This window comes from Saccopteryx bilineata, chromosome 3 (genome assembly GCF_036850765.1).
Source record: "Saccopteryx bilineata isolate mSacBil1 chromosome 3, mSacBil1_pri_phased_curated, whole genome shotgun sequence".
NCBI classification, from domain to species: domain Eukaryota; kingdom Metazoa; phylum Chordata; class Mammalia; order Chiroptera; family Emballonuridae; genus Saccopteryx; species Saccopteryx bilineata.
The window spans coordinates 35,401,357-35,427,709 of record NC_089492.1 but is presented as its reverse complement, the minus strand read 5'-3'; the positions used below and the strand labels follow the sequence as shown (position 1 = coordinate 35,427,709).

At 39.2% G+C, this 26,353-nt stretch overlaps 2 protein-coding genes across 4 annotated transcripts in view; one reads left to right on the top strand and one right to left on the bottom strand.

Moving 5' to 3' along the window:
- The window catches only part of LOC136329571 (DNA-directed RNA polymerases I, II, and III subunit RPABC4-like), a 387,759-nt gene that overhangs the window by 5,602 nt on the left and 355,804 nt on the right, over positions 1–26,353 (bottom strand). The gene's annotated exons all lie outside the window — the stretch shown is intronic.
- The window catches only part of SPAG1 (sperm associated antigen 1), a 124,216-nt gene that overhangs the window by 33,487 nt on the left and 64,376 nt on the right, over positions 1–26,353 (top strand). Inside the window, exons 1-4 of one of the 3 annotated variants that reach the window (XM_066265952.1) lie at positions 9,948–10,020; positions 13,904–14,045; positions 16,604–16,763; positions 25,153–25,278. In XM_066265952.1, coding sequence (XP_066122049.1) covers positions 13,906–14,045; positions 16,604–16,763; positions 25,153–25,278 — 426 coding nt within the window. In that variant the 5' untranslated portion in view covers positions 9,948–10,020; positions 13,904–13,905. Of the gene's footprint in view, positions 1–9,947; positions 10,021–13,903; positions 14,046–16,603; positions 16,764–25,152; positions 25,279–26,353 lie in introns of those variants that run through there. The other 2 variants (XM_066265951.1, XM_066265953.1) reach the window with 2 other exon arrangements.

Here is a 26,353-nt window from a genome sequence, read left to right as displayed (position 1 = left end):
ATTAACAGTAGCAAAGGACAATGGAGTGCAAAAGTACTCACAAAATAGTTTGCTACAATGAACAAGGTAGGACCCTTTTCATTACTTAAATGTAACCACCATTGAAAAAACCACCACAGAAGCACATGAGATAAAAAAGATAGCAACAGAGGAAAGATGTATGGAATACAACCAAATAAAAACAAAAGATAGAAAAACGAAAGAGAAGGATCAAACAAGACACAAAACTAACAGAAAGCAATATATAAAATGGCAATAGGGAACTCACAAGTGTCAATAATTACACTAAATGTAAACGGATTAAACTCACCAATAAAAAGGCACAGAGGGAACTTAAAAATGAGACTAAGAGACATAGACAAGAGTGTGGTGGTTACCAAGGGTGGGGGGGGAGGGAGGACATGGGAGGGAGGGAGGGAGAGAGTTAGGGGGAGGGGGAGGGGCACAGAGAACTAGATAGAGGGTGACGGAGGATAATCTGACTTTGGGCGAGGGGTTTGCAACATAATTTAATGACAAAATAACCTAGACATGTTTTCTTTGAATATATGTACCCTGATTTATTAATGTCATCCCATTACCATTAATAAAAATTTATTATAAAAAAAAAATAAAAGCTGAATGATTTATGCAAGAAAAAAAAAATAAATAAAAAGGCACAGAGTAGCAGAATGGATTAAAAAAGAAAATCCAACTGTATGCTGCCTACAGAAAACTCATCTAAGTAACAAGGATAAAAACAAATTCAAAGTGAAGGCTGGAAAACAATACTCCAAGCAAATAACATCCAAAAAAAAGCAGGCGTAGCAATACTCATATCTGATAATGCTGACTACAGACAGCAAAACTACTCAGAGACAAAAATGGGCATTTCATAATGGCTAAGGGGACACTGAATCAAGAAGACATAACAATTCTTAATATATATGCACCAAACCAAGGAGCATCAAAATATATAAGACAGCTACTTATTGATCTTAAAACAAAAAATGACAAAAATACAATCATACTTGGAGACCTCAATACACCGCTGACGGCTCTAGATCGGTCATCTAAACAGAGAATCAACAAAGACATAGTGGCCTTAAACAAAACACTAGAGCACCTGGATATGATAGACATCTACAGGACATTTCATCCCAAAGTGACTGAGTATACTTTTTTCTCCAGTGTACATGGATCATTCTCAAGAATTGACCATATGTTGGGCCACAAAAACAACATCAGCAAATTCAGAAAAATTGAAGTTGTACCAAGCATATTTTCTGATAATAAAGCCTTGAAACTAGAATTCAACTGCAAAAAAGAGGAAAAAATCCCACAAAAATGTGGAAACTAAACAACATACTTTTAAAAAATGAATGGGTCAAAGAATAAATAAGTGCAGAGATCAAAAGATATATACAGACTAATGAAAATGACAATACGACATATCAGAATCTATGGGATGCAGCAAAAGCAGTGATAAGAGGGAAGTTCATATGACTTCAGGCATATATGAACAAAGAAGAGAGAGCCCAAGTGAATCACTTAACTTCACACCTTAAGGAACTAGAAAAAGAAGAACAAAGACAACCCAAAACCAGCCGAAGAAAGGAGATAATAAAAATCAGAGCAGAAATAAATGAAATAGAGAACAGAAAAACTATAGAAAAAATTAATAGAACAAGGAGCTGGTTCTTTGAAAAGATCAACAAAATTGACAAACCCTTGGCAAGACTTACCAAGGAAAAAAGAGAAAGAACTCATATAAACAAAATCCAAAATGAAAGAGGAGAAATCACCATGGACACCGTGGATATACAAAGAATTATTGTAGAATACTATGAAAAACTTTATGCCACTAAACTCAACAACCTAGAAGAAATGGATAAATTCCTAGAACAATACAACCTTCCTAGACTGAGTCAAGAAGAAGCAAAAAGCCTAAACAGACCTATTAGTAGAGAAGAAATAGAAAAAACCATTAAAAACCTCCCCCAAAATAAAAGTCCAGGCCTGACGGCTATACCAGCGAATTTTATCAAACATTCAAAGAAGATTTGGTTCCTATTCTACTCAAAGTCTTCCAAAATATTGAAGAAGCAATACTTCCAAACACATTTTATGAGGCCAACATAACCCTCATACCAATACCAGGCAAGGATGGCACAAAAAAAGAAAACTACAGACCAATATCTCTAATGAATACAGATGCTAAAATACTAAACAAAATACTGGCAAATCGAATACAACAACATATTAAAAAAATAATACATCATGATCAAGTGGGATTCATCCCAAAATCTCAAGGATGGTTCAACATACATAAAACAGTTAACGTAACACACCATATCAACAAAACAAAGGACAAAAACCACATGATCTTATCAATAGATGCAGAAAAGGCTTTTGATAAAATACAACATGATTTTATGTTTAAGACTCTCAACAAAATGGGTATAGAAGGAAAATATCTCAACTTAATAAAGGCCATATATGATAAACCATCAGCCAACATCATATTAAATGGCACTAAACTGAAGGCTTTCCCCCTTAAATCAGGAACAAGACAGGGTTGTCCACTCTCTCCACTCTTATTTAATGTGGTACTAGAGGTTCTAGCCAGAGCAATCAGACAAGACAAAGAAATAAAAAGCATCCATATCGGAAAAGAAGAAGTAAAGGTATCACTTTTTGCAGATGATATGATCCTATACATCGAAAACCCCAAAGAATCCACAAAAAGACTACTAGAAACAATAAGCCAATACAGTAAGGTCGCAGGATACAAAATTAACATACAGAAGTCAATAGCCTTTCTATATGCCAACAATGAAACAATTGAGAATGAACTCAAAAGAATAATCCCCTTCACAATTGCAACAACAACAAAAAAATACTTAGGAATAAACATAACAAAGAATGTAAAGGACTTATATAATGAAAACTATAAACCATTGTTAAGGGAAATTGAAAAAGATATAATGAGATGGAAGAATATACCTTGTTCTTGGTTAGGAAGAATAAATATAATCAAGATGGCCATATTACCCAAAGCAATATACAAATTTAATGCAATTCCCATCAAAATTCCAATGACATTTTTTAAAGAAATAGAGCAAAAAATTATCAGATTTATATGGAATTATAAAAAAACCCGAATAGCCAAAGCAATCCTAAAGAAAAAGAATGACGCTGAGGGCATTACAATACCTGACTTCAAACTATATTATAGGGCCAGAACAATCAAAACAGCATGGTATTGGCAGAAAAATAGACACTCAGACCAATGGAACAGAATAGAAAACCCAGAAATAAAACCACATATATATAGTCAAATAATTTTTGATAAAGGGGCCAACAACACACAATGGAGAAAAGAAAGCCTCTTCAATCCTCTTCAATAAATGGTGCTGGGAAAACTGAAAAGCCACATGCAGAAGAATGAAACTGGACTACAGTTTGTCCTCCTGTACTAAAATTAACTCAAAATGGATCAAAGATCTAAACATAAGACCTGAAACAATTAAGTACATAGAAGAAGACATAGGTACTAAACTCATGGACCTGGGTTTTAAAGAGCATTTTATGAATTTGACTCCACAGGCAAGAGAAGTGAAGGCAAAAATTAATGAATGGGACTACATCAGACTAAAAAGTTTTTGCTCAGCAAGAGAAACTGATAACAAAATAAACAGAAAGCTAACTAAATGGGAAATGATATTTTCAAACAACAGCTCAGATAAGGGCCTAATATCCAAAATATACAAAGAACTCATAAAACTCAACAACAAACAAACAAACAATCCAATAAAAAAATGGGAAGAGGACATGAACAGACACTTCCTTCTCCCAGGAAGAAATACAAATGGCCAACAGATATATGAAAAGATGCTCATCTTCTTTAGCTATTAGAGAAATGAAAATCAAAACTGCAATGAGATACCACCTCACACCTGTTAGATTAGCTATTATTAACAAGACAGGTAATAGCAAATGTTGGAGAGGCTGTGGAGAAAAAGGAACCCTCATCCACTGTTGGTGGGAATGTAAAGTAGTACAACCATTATGGAAGAAAGTATGGTGGTTCCTCAAAAAACTGCAAATAGAACTACCTTATGACCCAGCAATCCCTCTACTGGGTATATACCCCCAAAACTCAGAAACATTGATACGTAAAGACACATGCAGCCCATGTTCATTGCAGCATTGTTCACAGTGGCCAGGACATGGAAACAACCAAAAAGCCCGTGAATAGATGACTGGATAAAGGAGATGTGGCACATATACACTATGGAATACTACTCAGCCATAAGAAATGATGACATCGGATCATTTACAGCAAAATGGTGGGATCTTGATAACATTATATGAAGTGAAATAAGTAAATCAGAAAAAAACAGAAACTGCATTATTCCATACGTAGGTGAGACATAAAAGTTAAACTAAGAGACATTGATAAGAGTGTGGTGGTTACGGGGGGAGGGGGGAAAGGGAGAGGGAAAGGGGGAGGGGGAGGGGCACAAAGAAAACTAGATAGAAGGTGACAGAGGACAATCTGACTTTGGGTGATGGGTATGCAACATAATTGAACGGCAAGATAACCTGGACTTGTTATCTTTGAATATATGTATCCTGATTTATTGATGTTGCCCCATTAAAAAAATAAAATTATTAAAAAAAATTATTTTCTGTTTGGCTTAAATGAGTCACTCATCATTAAAGTTATAAAGCAGAACACTTTAGTAAATATAAAAATCCTCTCAACATTTCATTTTCTCTACTAGAAAAAGAGCGTGCCAAACTCTATTTTCTTTTTTCCCTTAGCATATTGGTGATAACAGATACCCTTGAGATTGACTATTTTTCAGTGCTTTAGGTGAAAAGTTTGGTTAAGATAATTTGCTAGTCTTTAATATTTTCCTTTTAGATCCTGAATTAATGTGTTTTCTTTTGTAGACTGTCACAGAGAAAATGAAATAAAATCCTGGGGACCAATCAGATGCAGAGAATGTGGACACAGAATAATGTACAAGAAAAGGACTAAACGATGTATCCTTTAAACTCTGCTTTCTAATATGAGGTAGGAGGAAGTTACGAATGCTTGGGATGATAGTCAAAGACTAATTCCTAGTAAAAATGGTAGTAACTTTTGGATTACTCATACCAAAGAAGAGACATGATCAGCTTTTTCATGGACCAGTATGCCAGTGTGTAGTCACATACTATATATAGTCTGAAAACTACTTGTTTTTTGTTCTCATTAGTCTATTTTTCAGGGAATCTGCATATAACTAAGTACTCATTTACTAAATTATAAAAAGACAAACACAAATGGGCTAATGGACAAATGGAGGCTTACAAATTAGTGGAAAGAGTGAGAGAAAATTGTTATATTGTAATTGACAATAGTTTTTATCTTTTTTTTTTTTTTGTATTTTTCTGAAGTTGGAAACGGGGAGGCAGTCAGACAGACTCCTTCATGCGCCTGACCGGGATCCACCAGGCACGCCCACCAGGGGGCGATGCTCTGTCCATCTGGGGCGTTGCTCTGTTGCAACCAGAGCCATTCTAGTGCCTGAGGCAGAGGCCATAGAGCCATCCTCAGAGCCCGGGCCAACTTTGCTCCAATGGAGCCTTGGCTGTGGGAGGGGAAGAGAGAGACAGAGAGGAATGAGAGGGGGAGGGGTAGAGAAGAGATGGGCGCTTCTCCTGTGTGCCCTGGCCGGGAATCGAACCCGGGACTCCTGCACGCCAGGCCGACGCTCTACCACTGAGCCAACCGGCCAGGGCCAATTGACAATAGTTTTTAAATGAATAAGTTATCACCTTTAATATTGCTTCAGTGTAATAAAAGTTGAAATGGCTTTTTAAAAATGTTTATTTCCAGTTTTCATTCTTAGTGATGGATTCCATACTTTTGAGCATTTTAGATTAAATAACAAACTAATTTATTGTAAAGAGAAAGTGACTTTGAAGTATTAAGTCTTTTACATAATTCTTAAATAATTTTTTTGTCCTTAACTCATTTTAATACAGTGGTGGTGTTTGATGCTTGATGAAACATGGACGGCAGAGGAATATCTTTGTTTGAGTTCAGATTTGCTGTTAATGTTGTGTAGCTTTTGATTAGTGTACTTATTTTTATGAATATAACCATATACATGATTTCATTTTTAAAAACTTTAGATATCCTTTGATAGTTTACATAAATAAACTTTTGTTTGATTACATGATTTGTAATTTAATTTTATAGTATTTATCATCCGACACAATGAGGGGTAAATATGCTTTCCCAAATCACACGTTTAATCAAAGCCTAGAATTGTTGGAGCCCTCATTAAAAATAAAGATTTCTAGGGCTCTCTAAAGGTCTGATTAAATTCCTTGGAAGCCATTGTTTTCTATTATCATCTGTTTGTAAGGTCTCTGGCATCATTTTGTATGGAGTCTAACAGTGCTCTTTCTGTCAGTGTGCATAGCATCATTTGGAATTATATTTTTCAAATGTTAACTTGAAGTAGGTCTTTCTGTATGTGTTATATAATGCTGGACTCTTTTAAATCTTGGGTGAGGGAAAAGAAACTAATGGTTGCTTTCAGTAAGGGAAAATTACCCCCATGAAAAGAAGATGAAGACTATATTATGGCAGGTGCAGTTCCAGGTGTAATCATTCATTAAAGTAAAGAGATCTGCTCTCGCCTGACCTGTGGTGGTGCAGTGGATGAAGCATCAACCTGGAATGCTGAGGTCGCCTGGTTTGGGGCCCTGGGCTTGCCTGGTCAAGGCACATATGGGATTTGATGCTTCCTTCCTGCTCCTCCCCCCCTTCTCTCTCTCTCTCTCTCTCTGTCTTCTCTAAAAAAATGAATAAATAAAAATAATTGAAAAAGATATCTGCTCTGAAGGTATAAAAAGAATAGGTATTCACTGAATTCATCTTTAATACATTAATCTTGATTTTAGGGATATTGATAATCAGATACCTCATCAGCTCCAGGATTTCATCATTATGTAATGTCATGTTGGCTTCCCCTGATGTTAATTATGAAGATCTGAAATATTCCAAATTTATTAGTAGCTATGTGTGTCTCTGACATTAAAAAAATTATGCTATTTTTAAAGAACACCGGTATTTTCTACCATTCTCAAATACTAAGTTCTATATATTTGTTATATGCTATACGAAGTACCACCATGCTAGAATTTTAAAGAGTGATTCCTTGGTTCAGGTTTTCCTTTAAACAGCACTTTCATAATTTTGTAATTCTTATGTATTCCTTCTTGACCTTGTCACTTTTAGAGAAAAGAAGGTTTCCAACAAATAAAGTATCTCTTTATGACAGTTCACTAAACAAACCCCATCATTGGATACTGGTGCTATTAATTGCTCTAATTCCATCATAAGTCCCTTGTTTATCAGTAATTCAATGGAATATTGATATTTGGTTAAGTAGACTGCTGTTTAAAAGAAAATATATTACCGCCTGACCTGTGGTGGCGCAGTGGATAAAACGTCGACCTGGAAATGCTGAGGTCGCCGGTTCGAAACTCTGGGCTTGCCTGGTCAAGGCACATATGGGTGTTGATGCTTCCAGCTCCTCCCCCTTTCTCTCTCTCTGTCTCTCCCTCTCCTCTCTAAAATGAATAAATAAATAAATAATTAAGAACAATTACTTAAAAAAAAAAAGAAAATATATTACCATTGGAACTCATAGCCATGGAGGATTCTGTGTCTCTATCTATAAAATGGAAGGAATTTTATCTCTTGCTTATCTAGGCAATTTTAAGAAAGAAAAATGCTGAAATAGATATAAAATTGTTTTTAAAAGATTCTTTTGAAATATAAAAATCTTTGCAAATATAAAAATCTGGGTTTGAAATTAACACATAACTTTTCCCAATTAAGCTGCTTACCAATTATTGTGGACTTGCATATCCATGAGAAATGCATGGAAGTAGGTTCACAGCCAGCCTGCTACTCAATGACCAGTAACTATTACTTTTAACTTCAGCTTCATTGTCAAAGGAAGAGTTACTAATGGTCAGTACAGTGCTTTTAAACTGAACCTATCTTCAAAGATTGACGGTATGAAAATATTCAAACATACTAGATGAAATAAGATGCAAGCAGTCTTCTTTTCTTCTTCCTTTTTTTAAGTGAGAGGAGGGGAGTTAGACAGACTCCCCTATGAGGGTCCACCTGGCAACCCCTTCTGAGGCTGATGCTCTGCCCAGCTGGGGCCATGCTCACACCTGAGCTGTTGTTTTTTTTTAAGGGTGTGAGGTGGAGGCGCCTAGGGCCAACATGCTCAAATCAATTAAGACATGGCTGTGGTAGGAGGAAAGAGAGAAAGAGGAGAGGCATAGGGGTGGTGAAGCAGATGGTCGCTTTTCCAGTGTGTCCTGACCAGGAATCAAGCCCAGACATCCACAGGCCAGTCCGATGCTCTACCACTGAGCCAACTGGCCAGGACTAGAAATAACCAGTCTTAAGGAAGAAGACATGTCGCTTGTTAACTGGCAGTGTTAACTTTGTGTGTGTGTGTGTGTGTATGACAGAAACAGAAGAGAGAGAGGGACAGATAGGGACAGACAAGAAGGCAGAAGAGAAGCATCAATTCTTTGTTGCAGCATCTGAGTTTTTTGTTACTTCTTTTCTCATACCTACCTCGTTATTTTACCCTGAATGGTCCCTGTTCCTGGTGTAGCTGGAGCCTAATGGCCAGTTTTCAGAATAGCAGGTCCGGGACTAGCCAATCATCCGGCAGAGAGCCTAATCTCCGCCCCCGGCGATCAGCCCATCGCCCTTCGGTGCGACACGCCCCCCTCTGCACCTGCCGCGCAGCTGGTCAGCTTGGCGGTGTCCGTGTCTGAGAACCAGGTGAGTACCTTCCCGCAGGAGTGAGCTCCGTCTGCCAGAGCAGTCCCTTTCTCCGAGCCGGGGTGAAAGGCGGATGAGGAGCAAATGCACTGTGGGACTCAAGCGAGGGAGCGCGGTGTGGCGTGAACGTCCTTCCTGGTTGGGGAAAGAAATCGGCGAACTTTGTTTCCATAGATGTTGGGGTGGGGTCGCAACTCAAAGGTTCCCGGGACTCTCCAGGGGCGACAAATTCTGGTGACCAAAGCCAGGGGATGGGGAGCAATTTAATAGGGTCCTAATGTATCCCTTGACCGTTGCGGGTTGGCTGTAGAGCGTCGAGATCGGCTCCAGACTCTCCGCGGCCTTGGGCCCCGTTGTACATAGAAACCGTTGCTACGGCCGAGGACTGCGTTTCCTTTCGGCCTCCCGAGGCAGGGGGCGCTGGGCCCTGTGGATGCCGGAAAGCTTAGGAGGAAGATGGGCGGGGTGACGATTTTCCTGTTACTAGTTCATCGCATTTTCCACTGGAGGTATTATTGATAAACCCAGTAAGAAATATAGGAAATGGATGTGGATCAGGACGATGAGGAGGAAATTAAATGTAACTGGGACCAAAGGTTTTCCTAATCAGAGACAAATGAAAACATGTGGGAGAGTTGTAATGAGAGCAAATCAAGTATTGTATAACTTGTATTTTAGAACTTGAGAATTAATGTTTAGTGGTCTTGAGAATGTGTATCCCTCCAAAAAATGGTAGTTTTCAAAAATAATTCCCAGAGAAATGTAAAAGTGTCCAGAATGAAATTTGTCTGACTAGGTAAGAGATGGGGGTATCATTTCAAATGTTTTTCACTATATTTGATTCAAATCATAAAATCTCAGGGGTTTCAAGATACCTTCAATTTGAGGTAATCTATTTTCATCCCATTAGATGCTTAAATCTCTCCCATTAAAGATCCTTCAGCTCTTTGGAAAATTCTCCTAAAGCAACTGATTCTATTCTGGGCAGCATCAATAATTTAAAGGTTTTTATTTGTTTTGTTTTGGTTTTGTTTTTTAGAGAGACAGACAGGAAGGGAAGGAGAGAGATGAGAAGCATCAGCTCACAGTTACACCACCTTAGTTGTTCAGTGAAGGCTTTCTGATATGTGCCTTGACCAGGGGACTCCACCTGGGTCAGTGACCCCTTGCTCAAGCCAGTGACCATAAGTTTATGTGTATAATCCCACACTCAAGCCAGAGACCCCACACTCAAGCTAGTGAGCCTGCACTTAAGCCAGCAACCTTGGGGTTTTGAACCTGGGTCCTAGCTTCCAGGTCAATTCCCTATCCACTGCCCCACTGCCTGGTCAGGCTAAAGGTCCTTCATGTTGCTTTCCTGTAACTTCCATTGTTAAAGTTATCCTTGTGATTGGAGCCATTCATTATACTGGACCCTGTCAGTATGGTGTGAGAGCCACAACCCCATTTCTTGGCTGTGTGTCATCCATATGCTGAAGAAGTGTTATCTGTGTTCTATACCCAAGTCAAAGCCAGCAGGAATATGGAGGTGAAGCTGATAGAGCATCTTTTTTTTTTTTTTTTTAAATAATTTTTTTCTTCTTTATTCATTTTTAGAGAGGAGAGAGAGAGGGAGAGAGAGAGAGACAGAGAGAGAGAAGGGGGGAGGAGCTGGAAGCATCAACTCCCATATGTGCCTTGACCAGGCAAGCCCAGGGTTTTGAACCAGCGACCTCAGCATTTCCAGGTCGACGCGTTATCCACTGCGCCACCACAGGTCAGGCCAGAGCATCTTTTTTTTCTGCGGAGGTCCGATACATGACCAGACTCCCAGAGGATTCATGCTGAAGGAAATTCTTAAAATGAATTAGACCTATTGCTTCTACTTATTTTAAAATTTATCACCTAATGTGTGTTAGTGCACTGATTTTTAAAAATCTTTTGCAGTGACTCTCAATAAGAAATAATGTTTTTCTTTGCAACATGTGCATTTATATGTACACATCTTCATCATTTGTTTGTATAGACACGAGATAAAAGTTTTGCCGAGCAATATTAACTTTAATGGTATGTTCTATCTCAGTGTAAAAAATGCAGATTGAAACTCACTAAAATGATTTCATGGGTTGCCATTTCCAATTCGAAAAGCATGGGTATAATGATTGAGTATGTGGGTATTAGCTGCCTACTGAGATCAAATCCTCAGTTTACTGCTTACAGCTCTATGACCTTGGACAGTTTAGATACTTGAAACATCAACTTCCTCATCTGTAACATGAAAGCCATTATTAATATCCTTCGTGAGAGTGATTTTGGAAATTAAATGATATAATTTATAATGTATAGAAATTTAGCTTCATAAATGTTGACTGTTATTACTGTGTGTGTGTGTGTGTGTGTGTGTGTGTGTGTTACAGAGACAGAGGGACAGACAGAGACAGACAGGAAGGGAGAGAGATGAGAAGCACCAATTCTTTGCTGTGGCACCTTAGTTATTCAGTGATTGCTTTCTCATATGTGTCTTGACCCGGGGGGTGGAGTGGGGGTTCTGGCAGACCAAGTGACCCCTTGCTCAAGGCAGTGACCTTGGGTTCAAGCTGGTGAGCCTTGCTCAAACCAGGTGAGCCTGCACTTAAGCAGGCAACCTTGGGGTTTCTAACCTGGGTCCTTTGCATCCCAGTCTGACACTCCATCCACTGTGCCACTGCCTGGTCAGGCAATTACTTTTCTTGGCTTAAAATAAAACCAACCTGATGCTGTAGCTAAAGGATGAAATGAGGTAATAGATGTAAGAATTAAAATGGTATCCAGCACACATTAAAAACTATATTTTTGTTACTATTATTATCACTATCAGCATTAGCAGTAATATTATTAGAATGAAACCACAAGGCCTCCTTATTCCCAATTTAATTTAGCAAGTGTTTTTTAAGAGGTATAAGGCACTACTTATGTTAGTCCTGAAGATATGAAGATGAATAAAGTGAAAGCTCACAATCTAGAAAAGCATAAAGAGAAACAGTTAGAGTATGCTCTGTGCTATGAGAGAGGTATGCACAGAGTGCCATTAAAGCACAGATCTGGGAGCCATTCACTGATGAGTGTGGGCTACAGGGAATCAGGAAGAGGATTAAAAGGAGAGTTACAGAAAGGGGGTTATTTTTGTGCTGAGCTACCATGAATGGTTTGGAAATTGAACAGCTAAAGTAGAAGCAGGTCATTCAAGTCAACATTAAAAGATATCCTAAAAAACTGAGTACTAAAGCTGATGAGAATATGCCACCCTTTAATAGAACATTTTGGCATAAAGATTATTTTGATCTGAAGAAATTAATAATTAACAGGAAGAACTCTGTCCTCCCCCTTTCTACTTAAAAGCAGGACATAAATTTCCCTTTGTGAAGGTTTCCCCTCCCTCTTTCCTATACTGGAGGAGAACAACCCTATCACAGTCCAGGGACAGTCAGCGCTGAGATGAGTCTGCATAAACAAATCTTACTAAAATAACCCTTTCGTTAGTTTTTTTCCCATATATTTACTTTCTCTTAGAAGTCAAAACTTCTTTTTCCCTGTCTAATTACTTCTGCACAATTTATCACCCATTGTTAAAATGGTATGTAGATTCCGAGGTTGAACAGTTCCCTGGGTTTTCACTTTTTTGTGAAGCTCATGTACATATAAAATAAACCTTTTCTCTTGTTAATATGTTTCCTCAGTTTAACAATGCTCAGTTACTGAACTTAAAGGGTAGAGGGAAAGGTTTTTTCCTACCTCCTTCCTCTATAGCACCAAAACCTGCTTTGTCATTGTATTTCTTTTTTTCATTATTATTATTTTTTTTGAAAGAGAGAGAGGGGAGAGAGGGAGAGGGAGAGAGACATTGATCTATTGTTATTTTTACGTATGCATTGATTCTTGTATGTGCCCTTTCCAGGGATCAAACCCACAACCTGGACATATCTGGACAATACTCTAATCAACTGAGCTACCTGGCCAGGGCTGTTATTTTTATTTTTATTTATTTATTTTGTATTTTTCCGAAGCCAGAAATGGGGAGGCAGTCAGACAGACTCCCGCATGCGCCAGATTGGGATCCACACTGCACGCCCACCAGGGGGTGATGCTCTGCCCATCTGAGGCGTCGCTGTGTTGCAATCAAAGCCATTCTAGCACCTGAGGCAGAGGCTACAGAGCCATCCTCAGCGCCCGGGCCATCTTTGCTCCAATGGAGCCTTGGCTGCGGGAGGGAAAAGAGAGGCAGAGAGGAAGGAGAGGGGGAGGGGTGGAGAAGCAGTTGGGCACTTCTCCTGTGTGCCCTGGCCGGGAATTGAACCCGGGACTCCTGCACGCCAGGCCGATGCTCTACCACTGAGCCAACTGGCCAGGGCCCAGGGCTGTTATTTTATTTCCACATTGTTTAAAGTAAGATTAAGTGAGCTAAAACATACTGGTACATAGCAATTTAGCTCCTTAAATGTTAGCTGTTGTTATGAGGGAGAGATGGTTTAAAAATCAATAGTTTTGACCAGGCGGTTGCGCAGTGGATAGAGCGTCGGACTGGGATGCGGAGGACCCAGGCTCGAGACCCCGAGGTCACCAGCTTGAGCACAGGCTCATCTGGTTTGAGCAAAGCTCACCAGCTTGGACCCAAGATCGCTGGCTCGAGCAAGGGGGGTTACTCGGTCTGCTGAAGGCCCGCAGTCAAAGCACATATGAGAAAGCAATCAATGAACAACTAAAGAGTCGCAACAAAAAACTAATGATTAATGCTTCTCATCTCTCTCTGTTCCTGTCTGTCTGTCTCTATCTATCCCTCTCTCTGACTCTCTCTCTCTGTCTCTATAAAACAAAACAAAACAAAAAAACCAACCCCAAAACAAAACAACAACAACAACAACAACAAAAAATCAGTAGTCTTCCCTCTTGGAATAATCACTCCATCTCCTTTGCCATAGAAATGAAAAATAATTATAGAAGTACCTACATGGGTACCTTCCAAATTAAGTACTATATATAAATATATTAGATTCATAACTGTTTTCCTATACTATGTTTCAGCCATGACTGCCAAAGATTATCCATCGTTGTGGGGCTTTGGAACAACAAAAACATTCGAAATCCCTGTTGAACACTTGGATTTCAAGTATATTGAAAAATGTTCAGACGTTAAACACTTGGAAAAAATTCTTTGTGTGCTTAGGTAAGCATTTAAAAATCAGTTCATGTTTCAGTCTGTCAATCTTGCCTTCTAAAAGTTGAAGCTACATTAGAAACATTGAAAGAAAATTTCAAATATTGAGATTGTTTGTTGTATTTGCTCATCTTAGGTTTCAAAACAGTGGTTTTGATCCTGTGGTTGGTTTGGAGTGTTCGGCTGGGTCAACTTCCAGCATGCGACTTGGGCTAATTACAAGGTGACCAATCATCCTCCTTTAGGGAGGACAGTCCTTCTTTTGTAAGTTCCGTCCTCCCTTGAAAAGTGTCCTCCTACATACATGTCCTCCTTTTTGATATTGGAAGACTAATCTGTAAATGTCCGTATTCAATTGATGCAGAGTCAATCCATTGGGTGTGATGAGACGTATTTGTATCTAAATGAGTACTTTTTTCTTACAATTATTATTAAAAATTAATAGGCATGTAAGCATAATTACATTATAAAATATTAGAAATGTTTTTATTATGCATTTATCATGTTATAGTGTATTATTGTTGCAATGAATAAAATGTTTCTTTTATTTACGATATTGTTTTCTTCAATTTATTTTTGTCCTCCTTTTCAGTGTAAAAAAGTTGGTTACCTTACTAATTAGTATTAAAGAGAGCATTTTTCTTGCATCCTCCATATTGCATAGGAAAAAGTAGCTGTGAGAGCAGCCAGTAGGAGGTAAGGTTAGCTCACCCCTCTACACTGATAAAGTTCTTTCATATTCTCTCACTTAATGTCATCTCCCTTTCAGTCCCATCTGGGTGACTCACTGCAAGCTGGTCACATGGAGGGAATGGTGGGGAGGCCAGGAAGTAGGAACAGAGGCCGGGAATCGGCCTTCTCTGGTTAAGAACCCCATGACAGTGATTCTTAAACTTTGATATACATCACATGTGGTTGATAAAAATGCAATTTCGAGGGTCCTGTTTGCAGAGATTCTGTTTTGGGAAATCTGGGATGTTGTCTGGGAACCTGATCAAGCACCTGGATGATTGACATGCAGGTGGTCAAGGGAACCCACTTAAGAAACACTCCCTGTGTCCTGGCCGGTTGGCTCAGTGGTAGAGCATCGGCCTGGCGTGCAGGAGTCCGGGTTCGATTCCCGGCCAGGGCACACAGGAGAAGCGCCCATCTGCTTCTCCACCCCTCCCCCTCTCCTTCCTCTCTGTCTCTCTCTTCCCCTCCCGCAGCCAAGGCTCCATTGGAGCAAAGATGGCCCGTGCGCTGGGGATGGCTCCATGGCTTCTGCCTCAAGCACTAGAATGGCTCTGGTTGCAACAGAGCAATGCCACAGATGGGCAGAGCATCGCCCCCTGGTGGGTGTGCCAGGTGGATCCCGGTCGGGCGCATGCGGGAGTCTGTCTGACTGCCTCCCCTGACTTTGGAAAAATTAAAAAAAAAAAAAAAAAGAAAGAAAGAAAGAAAGAAAAAAAGAAACACTCCCTGTGTAACCTCTTTTGGGTTTCTTGTGGGGTTGTCCCTTGGAAAGTAGCCTGATATTGCAGAAGCACTTGAGGAGCACGAACTGCTCCTTCACGACATCAGTAGGATTCCTTTTTGCTCTGTGGTGGCTCATTTCTTCCCCTGTGCCTGTCTCCTCACTGTGTGTGACCTTTGCTTTTTCTCTCTCATCACCTGTAGTGGCATGTCCTCCCTCAGCGTCCCTGCTTGTCCCCAGCCAGAGTTGGTGTAATGACCTCCTCATTTCTGAAATGGCAATGTGAATCATGTCATTGTTTTCCCTTTCGCTTTTCTCAGTAATATAAGAACATTTTCATTTCTATTTGATCAAAGCCTAATAAGCAAAATGAGAAGTTTACAGAATGAATGTTTGAAAGCAACAGTGATGATATTGGTCTAAGAAAGTCTGTCAATAACGTCTTTAAATTATATTTCATTGACTTAGAATTTTTAAAATTTTATTTGAAAATGGAATTTATTTATATTTTTCTTAAACAAACTTATGAAAAAGGGTAAAAGATTGATTTTCCTTAAAAAAAAAAAAGACATAAAAGAACTGATGTCTCCATTGAACTCTCTAAGGAAGGATCTGTTTCTTGAGTGATTGAATTAAGAGTCATGTTGATTTAAACTGTTCCTCTGCCATATTCTTCCTATCCCTTTGCAAAAAAAATTAAGGTGGGAGCTCCTCCTTGGAAAGGAAGTCCAAAGTCTCGCTTTCTTCCTGTCTCTTGTATCAAATTCCCACTTTTAAGTTTAAAATGACCTTATGTACAAAATGAACATGTGTGTTAAAGAGAGAAAATGTTACTTATTCAATTTGTAAAGTGTGTGATGGAAATTTGTGTCTTTGGAGCGCCTTCCTCTCTGTCATTGTATCCTTATATTGATAGATGAACTGATAATAACAGAGGTTGCACTGGTTGAGGAAGGTGAGTGAGAAGCAGCAGCCCCACCTGCCGCCTTATGCGGGTCAATCCCTGAGATCCCTGCAGATCTCCTGGGCTCCATGGGTCCAGCTTGCAAACCACGGGTCTAGATGCTCTCTACAGAAAATGGTAATTCTAAAATTCTGAAATATTTTAAAGGTCTGGCGAGGAAGGATATTATCCTGAACTAACAGAATGTTGTGAAAAGCGCCTTAAAGGATTGGCTCCTGAAAGTAGAGCTTTGAGGAAAGATAAACCTGCAGCGACAGCATCCAGTTTCCCAGCAGGAGAATGGGAAAAAATTGATGGTGATATAAAGGTAAACAGTCACAGCAGTTTTTGTGACATTGTCATGTTATATATGTCGACTTAACTTATCCAAAATTCTAGGTTTCTTTTTTGTCAGTCAAGAGGTTTTAAGTGGTAATTATTTTGGTATAGGTTGCTTCTCACATCCAGGAGAATATTGTGAATGTGTTTGTGGACACACATGTGCTGATACGTGTGTGTATTATAAATGACCCAATATAAATAAATATCCCCCAAATATTTTATCCTATGAAGAAACCATTTTAATCAGTGTTTATAAATATAGTGCTATATATAAAAAGTTATAATTTTTTTTGTACCACCTTGTTATTTTCTTGGAATAAATTATTATAATTCAAATAGCTTGATCAAAAGATTTGAATACTTTGAAGGCTTTTGAAACACATTTCTGTGTTTTCATAAAAGTTGTAGCCTTGTACTCTTTCAACAGCCATGTGTAAGAATACCTATTTTCACTACTCTTCACTGGATACTGTAATTATTAATTATTTACATTTGTTTCTTCTTTTCCAAGAGAGAGGAGGGGAAGCAAAGAGACAGACTCCCTCATGTGCCCCAACTGGGATCCACTGAGGCGGATGCTCTGCCCATCTGAGACCATGCTTGCAGTAGAGCTATTTTTAGTGCCTTGGGCAGAGGCTCCCTGGAGCCATCCTCAGTGTCCACGCTGCTGCACTCCAACCAATCAAACCATGGCTGTGGGAAGGGAAAAGAGAGAGAGAGTGAAGGGAGAAGGGGAGGAGTAGAGAAGCAGATGGTTGTTCCTCCTGTGTGCATGTCGGGGAATTGAACCTGAGACATCCACATGCCGGGCTGATGGTCTACCACTGAGCCAACTGGCCATGGCCATTAATTATTTATATTTTTAAAATAAATTAAATAGTTGAATAAAATGAAAGTAGGTTTTTATAACTAGTAAATTGTTTTTATTTATCTGTCACTTGAATTTCTTCATTATTTTTATTATTATTTGACTGAGGCAGAGAGAGGGACAGATAGGGACAGACAGGCAGGAAAGGAGAGATGAAAAGCATCAATTCTTCATTGTGGCTCCTTCATTGTTCATTGATTGCTTTCTCATATATGCCTTGACTGGGGGCTACAGCAGAACAGAGTGACCCCATGCTCAAGCCAGAGACCTTGGGCTCAAGCCGGCGACCTTGGGCTTCAAGCCAGTGACCTTTGGGCTCAAGCTAGCAACTATGTGGTCATGTCTGTGATCTCACGCTCAAGCCAGCCACCCTGGCCTCAAGCTAGTGAGCACACATTCAAACCAGATGAACCTGCGCTTAAGCCAGCCACCTCAGGGTCTCGAACCTGGGTTCTCTGTGTCCCAGTCTGATGCTCTATCCACTGCGCCACTGCCTGGTCAGGCTCTTTTTTTATTACTAATGACCTATATGTATCTTTACTGATTTCCTTTAAATCAGCTTTATTGATCTAAATATACATTAAAAAAATTAGCAACTTTATGATATACATTTCCTTGAGTTTTTGACAAATGTACAATATATGCTATAGAATAATTTCATTACTGCTAAAAGTTTTCTTGTGCCCCTTGTGATCAGTGTACTCCACACCCTGGCCCCTAGCAATCACTGAACTGCTTCCTATCGCTATTGATTTGCATTTTCTAGACTTTTATATAAATATAATCATTCAGTATGTTGTCTTTTGTGTCTGGCTTCTTTCACTTAGCATAATAGTTTTGAGATTCATCTATGTTGTTGCATGTGTCCATAGTTTACTCCTTTTAATTGCTGAATAATATTGAATTGTATGGATATCTTGCAGTTTATTTAACCATTTACCAATTGATGAACAAATGCTAAAATGTTTTCCAAAGTGGCAATTCTTCCAGTAATGTATAAAAATTCCAGTTGTTCTGCTTCCTAGTCAACAGTTAGTGTTGTCAGTATTGTTCATTTTAGCTGTTTTGTTAGGTATGTAGTGGTATCTCATTTTGGTTTTAATGTGCATTTCTCTAGATTAATGCAGTGGAGTGTCTTTTCATGTGCTTATTTGTCATCCACATATCTTCTTTTGTGAAATGTCTTAAATTCTTTTTCATTAAAAATTAGATTATTTGTGTCCCTATGGGGTTGAAAAATATATATTTTTCATTAGACACATTTTTTGCCAGTATTTTCTGATATTCTGTGGCTTGCCTTTTCATTTTTTAATAGTGTCTTTGGAAGTGCAAAGGTTTTAAATGTTGATGAAATCAATTTTCCTTTTATAGTTTGTGCTTTTATGTCCTATTTTAGAAATCTTAGTTTAATTCAGGAGTCCTATGCTTTTTTCTATGATTCTTCTAGAAAGATTATAGTTTTAATTCTTAAATTTAGGTCTATGACCTGTTTTATTTACTCACACACGTATATACATACATACATATTTGCATATATATCACATATGCATACCTACATCATACATATTAATATGGTTATACAAATGTTCAAGCATCATTTAATGAGATATTATTCTGTATTACTGTAAAAAAAATTAATTGACCATGTATGTATGGCTCTATTGCTGGACTGTCTCCATTCTGTTTCATTAATTTAAATATCTCTCTGTATACTCTTACCTCATTGTCTTGATTACAGTAGGTCCTAAAATCAGATAGTGTGAGTCCTCCAACTTTGTTCTTTTGCAAAATTGTTTTGGCTGTTCTAGGTCCTTTGCTGCCAACTTCTGTAAACTAACTTTCTTTTATTTGGATTGTGACTGTGTTAAATTTGTGGATCAATTTTATAAGAAGTGATATCTTAACATCATATTTTTCTCTGTTCATATAGATCTAATTTTTTGCAGCAGTGTCTTAGAGTTTTCAATGTATACTTCTTGCATATGTTTATTATGTATTGCTAAGTATTTAATGTATTTTATGCTATTGTAAAGGTAATTTTGTACTCTTTTTTATAAAATATATTCCATTGATGTGAGAGAGAGAGAGAAAGATTGGAAGGGAGAAAGAGAAGCATCAACTCGTTCCACTTAGTCGTTCCATTTAGTGTATGCACATCAATTGCTTCTCCTATGTGCCCTGATCGAGGTTCAAACTCCACGACTTGTGAGCCCAACACTCTATCCACTGTGAAACCCAGCCAGGGCAAGATGACTTTTTTTAATTTCAATTTTTTTGTTCATTCTAAGTTGCGTTAAGAAATTTATCAGTAGATAACGCATCATCTTGGCATGCTGTCATGGGTTCAGTCTCGGGTCAGGGCACCTATGAGATGCAGTCAATGAGTGGACAACTAAATGGAACGGTGAGTCGATGCTTTTCTGTCTCTCTGTCTCTACCCTTTCTCCCCTTCCTTCCTCTCTCTCTCTTTCTCTCATATCAATGGAAAAACATTTTAAAAAAGAAATTTTATTTATTTTTATTGTGGTAAAATTTATATCATTTATCTTAACTATTTTTTAAAACATTTTCCGGCCTTGGCCAATTAGTTCAGTGGATAGAGCATCAGCCAGCGTATGGACGTTAATTCCTGGTCAGGGCACACAAGAGAAGCAACCATCTGCTTCTCTTTCCTCCCTCTCCCTCTTCCCCTCCTCTCCTCCAGTAGCCAATGGCTCAGTTGGCCTCAGTGCGCCAGCTGGTTGATTTGAGCATCAGCCCCAGATGGGGGTTGCCAAGTGGATCCTGGTTGGGGCACATGCGGGAGTCTGTCTTGCTATCTCCCCTCCTCTCACTTAAAAAATTTTTTTCTCATTGACTTGAGAGAGGGAGAAGGGGGAGATACTTAGTTGTTCCATTTAGCTGTGTACTCATTGATTGCTTCTAGTACATTCCCTAACCCGTGACCTTGGTGCTTCTGGATGATGCTTTACCCACTGATCCACCTGGCCAGGGCCTTAACTATTTTTAATTGCACAGTTCTTTAGTGTTAAGTATAGTCACATTGTTGTGCAGCTAATTTCCAGAACATTTTCATCTTACAAAACTGAAACTCTATACTCATTAAACAACTCATTAAACAACTCTCAACTCCCAGCCCCACCCTCTGGCCACCTACTTTCTGTTTCTCTAAGTTTGAGTTATTTAAATACCTCACATCAGTGAAATTTTAATTTCAATTTTTATTTCTACATTGCAAGCTTATAGTTATTTAGTTAACCTTTTTATATTGACAGTGTCTCTTGTGATCTTGTCAAATTCAAACTAACAAATCAGATCTAGTAGCTTTTTTTGTGAATTCCTTGTTTCCTATATAAGGGTATATCACCTGGAAATAATGAGAGATTTACTTCTCCCTTTCTAGTCTGGCTGCCTTACTTATTTATTCTTTTTTTTACTTGCCTCATTGCACTGACTGAGCCGTCTAGTACAATGTCGAAGTGAGAACAGATATCCTTGTCTTGTGCTCAGTCTTAAAGGAAATCATTCAGGTTTTCACCATTAAGTGTCATGTTAGCTTTACCTGAGTGTAGACGCCCTTTATCTAGTTGAGGAGCTTTCCTTCTGTTCTTTGTTTGATGAGAATTTTTATCATGAATGGGTTCAGAATTTTGTGAAATGTTTTTTATGCATGTATTGAGCTGAACATATGGATTTCTTAGTAGTCTGTTAATAAGGGAAATTACGTAATACACAGTTTCAATCGCGTTCCAGGATAAACACTACTTGATCATGATGCACCTTTTAAATCTATTGCTGGATTTGATTTGCCAAATTTTTGTGAAGAATTTTTGTGATCATGTGTATGATCATTGGAGATATTGGTCTGAAGCTTTCTTGTAATGTTGTCTGGTTTTGGCAGCAGGGTAATACATAAAATGAATTATGATTTTTTTTTCTTTTTTTTTTTAATGATTTTTTTTTCTACCAAAGTTTATAGATAATTAATGTTATTTCTTCCTGAGTTGTTTTCTAGAATTTACCATTGATGCCATCTGGGCCTGGCATTTCTTTATAGGAAAGGTTTTAACTATGAGTTAAATTTCTTTGTGGATATAGGGCTCTCAGGTCGTGTTCAGAGTCCTCTCTGTCTCAGCGCCTCCTCTTGGATATCTCGCTCCCCACACCCTTGCCGTCTTGGCATTGCCGAAGTCGGAACTCTGCCTTTCTGAACTTAGCAAGATCCCAGGGCTGTTTGTTTCCTTTCCCTCTGCGGTAGCCTGGGAACTCTAGGAAGTAAGTAGGGTCAAATGAATGCCTTAATTAATTTATTTCCCTTCATTCAAGAATCATTATCCTGTGCTTCCTATCATCCAGTGTCTGAAAACCATTGTTTCACATGTTTTATCCAGGTTTCTAGAGTTTTGACAGAAGGGTAAATCCACTTTCTGTTACTCCATCAGGACCAGGAGAAGACATCTCTTTGATGATTTTTCTATTGATGTATTTTTTATTCATTTGTAAGAGTCCTGTCATATGTATTCTGAATCTTCCCTCTGTTTTTCATTTGACTTTAAATATTTTTTTTCTTTTGTGACAAGAGACAGAGAGAGGGATAGACAGGGACAGACAGTCTAGAAGGGAGAGAGAGATGAGAAGCATCAAATATTTGTCATGGCACCTTAGTTGTTATTGATTGCTTTCTCATATGTGCCTTGACTGGGGGGGGGGGGCTACAGCAGAGCGAGTGAGCCCTTGCTCAAACCTTGGGATCAAGCCAGTGACCTTGGGCTTCAAGCCAGCGACCTCTGGGCTCAAGCCAGTGACCATGGCATCATGTTTATGATCCCGTGCTCAAGCTGTAGAGCTTGAGTTCAAGCCAAGGACATTGGGGTTTCAAACCTGGGTCATCTGTGTCCCAGACTGACGCTCTATCCATTGCGCCATCGCCTGGTCAGGCTTCCCTCAGTTTTTCATTTGCCTTTTAATTGGTGTATGGTGTTATTAAATGTTTATTAATTTTTTTTCTTTAAAAAAAAATTGGTGAGAGAAGGGGAGGCAGAGACAGACTCCTGCATGTGCCCCTACTGGGATCCAGCTGGCAAGCCCACTATGGGGCGATGCTCTGCCCATCTGGGGCGTTGCTCTGTTGCTCAGCAACTAAGGTCTTCTTAGTGCCTGAAATGGAAGCCATGGAGCCATTCTCAGCACCCTGGGCCAACTCACTCCAATTGAGCAGTGGCTGCAGGAGGAGGAGAGAGATAGAGAGAAGTGAGTGAGAAGGGGAGGGATGGAGAAGCAGATAATCGCTTCTCCTGTGTGCCCTGACCAGGAATTGAACCCAGGACATCCACACACCAGGCTGATACTCTACCACTGAGCCAAGTGGCCAGGGCTGATGTTTATTCATTTTTAATTGTTATGTAATCACACCTCTTGATTTTATCCTTTATGTTCTTTATGTTTGTTTTGTACTTAGGAAAGCTTTCTTTCCACTACATACATATCTGACTATATTTTCTCAGAGGTCCTTTGTGATTTCATTTTGCTTAAGAAATGATTTTTTAAATGGATTCTGGAGAAATGATTTATTTTGTATTTTGTTTTATTTTACTGGGGTGAATAATGCATTTGAAAACAATTTTGAACTCATGTATTCTATAACTCAGCATACTATATTTTTTAAAAGTTTGGCTTTCTTATTTTACTATTTTACTGACTTGAAATTGGTATTGAATATATTTGAAATAGTTTTTTATGTCCAGAGTTCTTTGGCTTTATTTTCCTGGGAGCAGAACCATCTCTTTTTTTTTTTTTTTTTTTTTTTTTTTTTTTTTTCTGAAGCTGGAAACGGGAGGCAGTCAGACAGACTCCTGCATGTGCCCGACCGGGATCCACCCGATATGCCCACCAGGGGGCGATGCTCTGCCCATCTGGGGCGTCACTCTGCCGCAATCAGAGCCACTCTAGCGTTTGAGGCAGAGGCCATGGAGCCATCCCCAGCGCCTGGGCCATCTTTGCTCCAATGGAGCCTTGGCTGCGGGAGGGGAAGAGAGAGATAGAGAGGAAGGGGGGGGTGGGGTGGAAAAGCAGATGGGCGCTTCTCCTGTGTGCCCTGGCCGGGAATTGAACCCAGGACTTCCGCACGCCAGGCTGACGCTCTACCACTGAGCCAACTGGCCAGGGCCAGAACCTCTTAGTGTTGGTTGCAGAGCCTGCTTTCCCCGCAGTTGTACATTCCTTCTCAGTCACTTTCTGAGTCCGCCTCCTTCTCGTCCCCCTTTCTTTCTTACTTTCCTTCACTCCTCCCATGGCCCCCATTTTCTCTCACTCTTTTTCCTCCTGTGTAATAACTCCTTTCTCTTTTCTAGCTTTCTTCCCTTACTATTTTTTTTCTCCTATTTCTCCTGTTTACCCCCCCTTCATCCTCCCTGCTTCTTATATAGATAGGACAGATAATATAGTTAATTGTACCTATGTCAAGACTGTCTAGCAAATATTAGACCCTCACTATATGTTTACTGAATAATAAATAATACATTTTCACAGGTAGTAAAGAAATCTCTTACTCAGTTTTTTCCTGGCACCTGTGACAAGTCAGTTTAATGAACATTGTGAACTTACTATATGCCAGACACTGTGCTATGTTCTTGAATCACAAAGATGAGATTAAGACATAGGCTCTGCCCTCCAGGAATTTATATTATGGTGAGAGAGATGAACAATAAATAGATCATTTTAAATCTTTATGCCAGTACATAGAAGAGGAACATTCTATCCCAACCCAGAAGTTCAGGGAGAACACTTGCTAGAAAGGATGGTAAATAAGATCTTGCAAGATAAAAAAAAGTAGACCTGACTGGTGGTGGTGCAGAGGATGGAGTGTCAGTCTGGAATGATGAGATTTCAGCTTCAAAACCCCAAGGTCGCTGGCTTGAGTGAGGTCTCATCCAGCTTGTGCGCAGGGTTATTGGCTTGAGCGTAGGATCATAGACATGACCCCATGGTCGCTGGCTTGAGCCCAAAGGTTGTTGGCTTGAAGCCCAAGGTCGCTGGCTTGAGCAAGGGGTCACTGGCTTGGCTTGAGCTCCCCAGCCAAGACACATATGAGAAGCAATAAACAACAACTAAAGTGCCGCAGCTATGAGTTGATGCTTCTCTAATCTCTCTCCTTTCCTGTCTCTCTCTCTCTCTCCCTCCCCTTCCTTGTCCTTCTCTCTTGAAATAAACAAATTAAAAATCTTTTAGAAAAGATAAATAAAAGTAGGAAGGGCAACAATATGAATATACTTAACAATACTGAACTGTGCACTTTAAAATGATTAAAAGACTAAAATTTATGTTATGTGTATTATCTCAAAATAAAAGAATAAGAAAGGCATTCCAGGTAGAGAGAGTGGCATTATCAAATTGAGACCTAAAACACTGACCACCCCATAGGAACTTTGCTGATGTGTAGTCCTTTCTAATGTCTGGTTAATTATTTCAAATTGTATATTTACCTTCATTTTTCTCTTTTTTTTCTCAGAGTTGGGTAGCAGAAATTAAAAAAGAAGAAAATAAAATACACATTAGTGAAACTGAACCATTTCCAGTAAAGGAAGAAAACCTGCCTCCAGTTCGTGGTTCAAACAGCTGCCTTCATGTTGCCAAAGTAGGGCTTTCGGTGTGGGGTGTGGTTGGAGGGGGAGAAGGCTGTTTAGTAAGAGTCTCAGTTTAGTCAGTGTCGCCAGAGTAGGAGAGCTGGGGATCTTTTTTCAGCTGGCCATGTGCTGTTACCTCCCTGTGTGCGCTATATTTCATCACCTGGAAATCAAAATGAAATAGCTTTTCCTTTTGGAGACTTGCATCTTGGGTTTCCTGCCTTTCTTCATTTTTCGTTTGCTGTTCTCTCTCTTTCTCTCTTCTTTGACCAGTTTTGATGAGCACATAAGATCCAATTCAATGTGTGAGAATTTCAGGGAATAGTTTTATGTATCCAGTAGAGGTAGAGGGGAACTACATAGTCATTACATAGTTAACTTTGAATTTAAAGTACTAAACAGATACTTTTAGGCAGTTACAGAGGTCATTCATTTTTTAGTGCATGATATTTTCCCTTATCCCCAGTCCCTTTGATTATTTCTCTGTGGCTGATCCTTGCTTTGCCACGTAGACCTCTCCTTTTTAACCTGTGGGTTCCATAGAAAAGGGGCCTGTTGGAATTCCAGGTCCATCTACTTGACTTCAAGTAGTTAAGTTGGAACTAAGCTTCTTGGCATCCACCTGACGCTGTTATTACAGAACCTAGCCCTTGTTTCCAGGATACTGGGAGTCTCTGAGCTTCCACATGGCTCACATGTTCCATTTCTTTCTGCCCTCCTATTTTTCTTTTATTTCTATCATTCAGAAAGAATGGCTATCTGCATCTTCATTCTGGGTTTACTCATTCTTGTTATCCTCATCTTTTCTTTGAATCCTCAGTTTCATTCAACCATAGCCCTTCTTCACTCTGCCCTCTGATCATTTACCTTCCTGTATCTTTTTACCCCCTATTAGGAATTACCCAGGTAATTGAGGTACACAGTACTGTGGTAAAGATGCCACTATCTGTAATCAATGAATTAGTATTGATTGAACACCCATTATGTGCTAAGTCTGTCCCCTAAAAATATAATGATGAGTAAGACTTGATCTTTGCCCTCAAAGAGCTTATAGTCTAGTGGGATAGACAGACTAGTGGTGCAGTG